The sequence below is a fragment of the Electrophorus electricus genome, chromosome 20 (genome assembly GCF_013358815.1).
Source record: "Electrophorus electricus isolate fEleEle1 chromosome 20, fEleEle1.pri, whole genome shotgun sequence".
Taxonomy (NCBI): Eukaryota; Metazoa; Chordata; class Actinopteri; order Gymnotiformes; family Gymnotidae; genus Electrophorus; species Electrophorus electricus.
Window position 1 is genome coordinate 12818338 of NC_049554.1, and position 7418 is coordinate 12825755.

Consider the following 7418-nt stretch of genomic DNA (forward strand, 5'->3'; position numbering starts at 1 on the left):
ACCGGCTTTAGAAAAAATCCGATTCGACACAATTTCATGATGTAGACAAACCAGCACAAGACCGAATCCAAGGGACCAGTTTATCACAACTGGATCACCGGATTGTAGGGGGATAGCGACCACGATAGTCCTCCTTAGTGAATAAATACCGTTACATGAAATAACACCACATTTCACGAGAAATAATAACGGCATTTCATTTACAGGACTATAAGGTGTCCCAACAATGAGGGAACTGATATGAGCCGCACGCACGCTCTGATGTCTCATATCCTCAATTCTTACCCATTACGCAGTGAAATTGGCTACAAAGATAAAGGTTTATTTTCGAATATTAATATAATATGTCAGCACATTTACATTTGTTTGACACGGATGGTCCGATGGGATAAAACGCTAAACAGACCCGATCACAAGAATAATTCATACGAGCTGGCCACGCGATGATTTTTTGCACGAGTTCAGTTCAAACTCGAGCCAGCAGCTCCACCCGACACAGCAGGCGAGATTACAGGGATTTAACAGCAGCCTTTTCACTGACTTGACACTAGACTCTATCGGAATATCGACATTGCTAGTTGCAATTTATTATTATTATCATCATCATTATTGTTTAAGGCGGACAGAGCGCTCGCCACGGCGTGCGTAGCGCGCTTACCTACACTACTTTATCCTGTCCCACAGCGCGAGTCTAGTCTGCCCGTGCACTTTATGCTTACACTTCGCCCGTTACGACCGGCCACACGTGAGATGTGTCATTCAAAGTCAAACAGTCGCGGTCGATTGCTCGCAAAAGTAGGCGCTTACTTCTCCTGCGTGACGTTCTCTTTGATGGCACCCAGCGCGGAGAGCCTGCAGGAAGCCAGGTGTCGTTGGTGCTGGTCCTTCAAACCCGCGTTTTCGTGACACAGATCGGACACTTGCTGTTCCAGCTCCTCGATGCGGCTCCTTTGCCTCTCCAGCAAGCCCTGCTGTGTCTCGATGATTTTATTGAGCTCCTTTAGGAATTCCGCCGCCTTGCTGGGATTTTCGGTCGGGGCTTCCATCTCGACGTACGCGAAATACCCATCCATGGGCAATTCACGGAGCTTTGCTGCCGCCGGGGGGTGGAGGAGAGGGGCGGGGGTGGTGGTGGTGGTGGTGGTGTTAGGCTTGTGCGCCGTCAAAATCCAACTCCTCTCTCCACGCCATTGTTTATGTTTGGTGGCGATTGGTCGAGTGGAGAAGTTGGCTGGGCGCGCGTCCGCCGCGGCGCGCCGTCCACGGGCTCTGCACCGCAATAACGGAGCTCCGCAAACTGCTCTGGGGACGGGAGTGCACTTAACCCTTCAGTGGAAGGCCCGTTAACACGGGCCCCGTTAACTTCCAGAGGCGAGTCAACTGGCTTAAGCGCAGCGGACCGCGAGAGGCGCGCGAGAGGCCACGCCAATCGCCGGCGCGTGGGAAACGTGCCTCCATCCTCGCACGAGCAACAAGTGCGCGCTCGTGCACTGCCGGTGCCGTCCAGGATTTCCAAGCCACTCCCACACTGCGTTTCCGTGCAATTATGTGGGCTGGTCACGTGTTACCTTTTACTGTAACCCGCCAGTCCCTGCAGCGCAGTAACTATTTAATTGAGATTTTAAGTTCACCCGTGTAGTCTGTAAAACCAGTGAGTGATATATGTCTCGCATTAACTGTAGTCTTACGCACTGCTGAGCTTAATCAGACAAAAGGTTTATGCATTTACTAAGTATTTAGACACCCGAATTTTTATTATTTTTAATTAATTGGTTTTATATGTGCTATACAAATAATAAGCCAACATTACAAAAAATAAATAAGTATACTATAATTTAATATTAGAGTGAAATAAGGTGTGCTTTTTGTTTGTTTGTTTCTTTCTTTCTTTGTTTGTTTTTCCCCCAATTTCCCTCATTGGTGCAAATTCATTGGTCTCCTCCTAGTGGTTATCTTAGGAGATGGCATGAAGGGGTCATAAATAAATAGTCCAGATGTGCGTCTCGTCTCGATCGGTTTCCGTCCTCCTGAATGTGACGAGAGCTGATTAGCGTGACACCGTAATGAACTAAAACAGAACCCACCACACAACCAACACAAGTCCCGTGCCCCGTGAAAACCTCAGAGCGAGCTCAAGCCAGCACGCCCATGCCACACACACCCTCAGCGCTCGGGATCGAGATGTAGATGGAGTAGCTAAATACGGACTCCGAGTGCATAAAGTAAAGGCGCTGATCGCGGAACAGAGGAGTCACGGAGATGCTCTCGTGAGTGCAGGCGCTCCCAAGACTCCTTTCCGGTGCCCTCCAGGTCTGCGGCTTCACTCGCGCGCACTACGTAGCTAACGAGCGCGAAGCGAAAGACAACGTGCACAATTCACACTACGGCGCCTGTGATCTTAAAAACCTGAAAGCGCCGCCGCGCCGGGACCGCGGCGCATCTGACGAGGTCTGCCTCCTTTCAGCGCAAAGATATTTTTAGAAACCTCTGCATTCCATTTATTCGTCTCCCATTCTGACATTTTAACTCGGAAACACAGGACCAGAGCGTGGCTTTGTTCCGACGGCGCTGTGTAACAAAAAAAAAAAAGCGATTTTTCAATATAAGAAAATTCAGTCTGAAGCAGGTGAACATGCAGGAGGATTTTTACACACATTTCTAGTGGTGTATTTGCAGAGAAAGGGGTTCTTTTCCACTGGTTGCCCCCTGGTCCTGTGCTTGGTGCTACGGGCCTTTGTTCTTTCTAAGTCGGGGAGGTATTCAGCCTGCAAATCGTGGGGGTAGAATAACAGCCCCAGACATCGGACGTGCTCCGGTCAGTTTGCACGAGACACGGTTTGCCCATTCTTTTCAGCCTTTTCAGGCGCGCGGCTTTGTGCCGCAGCCCAGATCCAGCCGCACACTCCTGACTTGCACAAAGGGATTACATAAACCAAGTCGGGCCTCCTCAACACACCGTACCACAGATTTGTGTTAGAGGAACTTAAAGAGATCCGTCTATTAACGAGCTACAACGTCTCCCCGTATATGTGCAGAGAGAAAGAGAGACACTGTGAGAGAGACTCTTCTCTTTGATAATCTGCAGAAGAAAAGAAAAAGGCTGTTATTTGCTTTGATCCTTTCAGAACTGCTGAAAGACGTAAAAAATTGGCTCAAAATAATGTTTCGTTCTTTTTATACTCGTCCAGGAACATACTGTCAAATTTGTGGGTTGCAGAGAGAGGCTGTGTTTTCATCAATTTCTCTCTCTCTCTCTCTCTCTCTCTCACCATTCCACTCCATCTCTTCTGTCTCTGCCCCACGGCCCTCTCTGTGGTAAATCATTCTGTCACTGCACCAGCTGGAGTCATGACTGTTAGCTGTAATCCCTCGCTACTGTTTATGGTGACTACTATATATGTTTTATCATAACAAAAAGAAATTGAATGATTGCATTAGAGAAATGTAATGTTTGCATTAATCTTGCACATAAACCTTTGGCATAAGAACTAGAATATGGATCTGAAAACCGTACTGTCTAGCTGAAACCCAAAGCCATGGCAACCCTAGCTGAAGCCTGAGCAGACCTAACCAGCTGGCATCGGCCTTCGCGGTATCGACTTAGTGTGAATGTGTGACTTGGAAAGTTTGCCTTTCACGGGAGCTCGATTACGCCAAGTTTGCTTCGTGTTAAAGCCTCAGAAATTTCTCATCAGTGAGATCAACTTGGTGTGACGATGACAACACATTAGCTAGCCTTTCGGTAGCTGTGTTCATTCAGAAGCACCCGTTTTAAAAATAACATCCATCTATGAGTTTAAAATACAAAGCAGAATTACAACTGGGCCTGGTGTAATAACTGTCCGTGGATGTGCGCACACGCCAGGGCCGGCCCTGGTTTGCACCGGGAGATCAGAGAACCGCTCCGCGGCGGTCCCGTAGCTGCTTGTGTCCTGCAGGATAACTTCAGGACTCGCCGTTTCTCCACCGCAAGTGAAGTGTCTCTCCCTCCAGCTTCCCGGGTCAAAGGAACACGCGTTCTGGGTTGCATTTATTCCGTCGGCTAGACTCCGTGCCGTATTGTTACGATGCCGCCAATACGGTTTTACCCATCGATACCCCGCGCGCTCGGCTCGGCTTACCCTGCAGTGAAGGCGGGGAGAAGCGAAATAAATAAAACCGCAACAATCCCTGTAATGGCTTGTTGTTTTTTTGTTTTGTTTTAGCTGCCGCTAATTCCGGAGAAGGCGCGTATCGATCACGAGGCCCTCTTTGTGCATGCGTAGGAGAGGTGCGCTGACGGTGCACCGCTGGCAGGGAACGAGGCGGACAGAGCAGCACGTGCTAGCCACGCGGCCCTGGCGTGAGGCGAAGTGCTCGTCTGTCACTCACACTGCATGTGCGAGGCTTTTATGGCTGCTTGCGAGCAGCAGGGAAGCTCGGGAAAGACGTCTGTGTTCTTTAACAAGCTCTACCGGAGGCTCGTCCTTCCCCTCCCACGAGAGTGCGCGGCGACGTGGGCAACGGCTGCGGAACGCCGGCCATGCTGTGTTTATACAGCCATCTCCACCATATGGCTTGTGCTTCCAACACTTTTTCATCGGGAGACTAAGATGTGTCAGAAAGCATCCGGTGTCTGGCAGGGTGAGCCTGTGTATTCCTAAAGAAAACAATGACAGAATTCTCTCTCTCTCTCTCTCTCTCTCTCTCTCTCTCTCTCTCTCTCTCTCTCTCTCTCTCTCTCTCTCGCACGCACGCACGCACACATACATACATACATTGAAGCTTTTATTCTCACGAAGGTTGCATAATTAGTACCCTACCTGTTCTTTTCTAACAGATTAGAGCAGCAAATTGTTTTGTGTTTATAACACAAAAGCCAGTAAAAGACAGGCCAGTGTACCTGTATGGTGTCATCAGCAGCCCAACTCACTCCTCTGGGTCTACTCTCTGTCTAGAAAACCCACCACAATCATCTAGGAATGAGTCTGTACCAGACCAGAATTTAGAGACTGTGTCCTCCTGTCTGTGTGTGTGTGTGTGTGTGTGTGTGTGTGTGTGTGTGTGTGTGTGTGTGTGTGTGTGTGTGTGCGTGTGTCTTGGATTCAGTTGAATTTGTGGTAATCAGCGTACTTTGTTTTCAGGTCATCTCACACATGCTTCAAAATTTAAACTAACCATCAGCATGTCAAGAAAATTTCAGGCTAATTTCTAGAGTGAAATGAGTCCTCCGCCTGGATTTGATTCAGCTCGAATACATTTGCCGCGTATCCTAGCTGCTGTCGTGAAACCGTTGCTATGCCAGCCACATCCCCGAGGGTCTGGAGAGGAATGTCTTCCCCTCCCACCTCTGTCTTCCTCCGTATCCTCTTCACCTCCGCACGCAAACCCGTCCGCTCTCATGTGCCAAACGGTCGGAGGTTGACCAGGGGCCTGTTAGTGTCGGGTTAAATTTAGCGCTGTGATTTCGGGCAGGCGGCATGCCCTCTTTCTCCTGTGCGCGTAAGTGGCGCCCGTGTCTCACGGCGCGTTTGGCAGCCTGGCGCGCCGCTGAGGCGCTCCAGGAGGAGCCGTCTGAGTGGGCTCTTTCATCTTCGGTGATGACCTCGTTAGGCTCGGGCTTGTCTCCGGCGCTGGGGCCACCTGCAGGTCTGGGGTCGCGGCGAGGTGAGACTGATGTGCGCACGAGGTTCTGGGAGTAAGAAGAGGAACAACAGCTCTGCATGGTCTTATTCAGTCTCCCCCAGTCAAGCTCGCGATACCGTGACGCGGAATTTGCACAGAAGCCGCGACCCATGTCCAAACACAGGTTCAGAAATCTGTGAAGTCCTGTCTAAGTTACCGGAGGGTGAATAAAAAAATAATCGTTATTTTATTTTTGCACATCAAAGCTTAACGTAGCTTTTTCTATATTGTACCATTGCGCTCAAATGTACACTATAGTAGTGAAAGGAAGTCAGTCCATTGCGCTCAAATGTACACTATAGTAGTGAAAGGAAGTCAGTCCATTGCGCTCAAATGTACACTATAGTAGTGAAAGGAAGTCAGTCCATTGCGCTCAAATGTACACTATAGTAGTGAAAGGAAGTCAGTCCATTGCGCTCAAATGTACACTATAGTAGTGAAAGGAAGTCAGTCCACCTCATTTCAGGGTTGGCCCACTCTGAGCCAGCTATACAGGAAGAAGGTTATACAACTCCTTCAACAGGCAGGCAGAAAAGATATTTATTTGTAAGAAAAACCACAGAGCCTGTGCATGATATTATCCGAGACGCTCGCAACTGCGGGCGGATCGATTTCTCCATTTCCCCATCATCAGTCACTGCAGCGCTATTTCTTGCTGATCTTTTCTGCTTTTTATTTTCTATTCAAAAGCGCTCTCTCGGGTCACCGCTGCGCCGGAGCTGTGACAGTAAGAGGGATAGAAGTGTAGCGTGATGGGCAGGCATGGGGAAACTGAGCCTGGACCACTGACGCCGGCTGGCTTCAGCACCCCGCTGTCTCTGTGTGAGGGTGAAGCAGGCACCAGAATCCTGTTCAGGGGTGGTGGTTGGCTTACGGTGAGAGCTTAACATTACAGAACCCAAGGAATGAAATGTACACAGCAACATTCCCGGTATGGCTCTGCCCGCTCCTGTGCAACGGTAAAACAACGGCTGGGTAACAGGTCACGACCTCTTCTTAAATGCAGCGAACTGTTTTTCTTTTCTAGGGCTCCTCGATGCATGCAGGAAAACAAATTAAGAGCCACTGCCGGTCAACTCATGGCGGCGAGCGGAAGATTGGTTTGTCCCACCTCATTACCCTCCACCGGACTATAAATAGGCTTTAGCTGTTTCATCAGTGGTCGTTCGGTTTGCTACAGAATCACGCAGGGCTACAACATGGAACTGAAAAGCATGTTGGGTTTGCATGACGTACAGCACCTGCCAGCCCTACAGTTAAAGGTCAACGTTTGGAAATCCGACGGGGATTGGGTTTAGATCCGCCCTGGTGCCACCCCCCCTTGCCAAGCAGGTGTGTTCTCCATACTGCTTTCACACCCCCCAGCTCAGAAAGGGCTTGATGAAGTGATGAAGGGTAGCGATGAGCACAACGGACATTAGCAGGGCACAGGTGTATAACAGTGAGGGTGCGTTTACTAATCAGAGTGAGACAACTTCAAAATGGGGGTTACTTCCAAAATGCCGTGTCTTCCGAAACGACGAATGGTAAAGCGGTTTGAGGATCAAACTGCTCGGAAAAGGGGACGCCAGCATTCACACTACAGGATGGAAGCGCACCGCATCCTTCCGGTTTGTTTCGTTTGTACTTTCATGTCACGCAGATTTTTTTTCTAGGCAGTGCAAATACAAAACTTTCATCTTTTCAATCCACATTTAGGTCTCTTTCGTATGTGGTTCTCAGTTATACATGGCGTTCTGACCTGTGGCTATGAA

At 49.3% G+C, this 7418-nt stretch overlaps 1 protein-coding gene across 2 annotated transcripts in view; it reads right to left on the reverse strand.

Annotated features, from left to right (window-relative positions):
* Positions 1-1348, reverse strand: part of iqsec1b (IQ motif and Sec7 domain ArfGEF 1b) — a 114582-nt gene extending 113234 nt beyond the window's left edge. For both annotated transcript variants that reach the window (XM_035520346.1, XM_035520345.1), the window contains exon 1: positions 808-1348. In XM_035520346.1, coding sequence (XP_035376239.1) covers positions 808-1073 — 266 coding nt within the window. In that variant the 5' untranslated portion in view covers positions 1074-1348. The remainder of the gene's footprint in view (positions 1-807) is intronic.
* Between the last annotated feature and the right edge of the window lie 6070 nt (positions 1349-7418).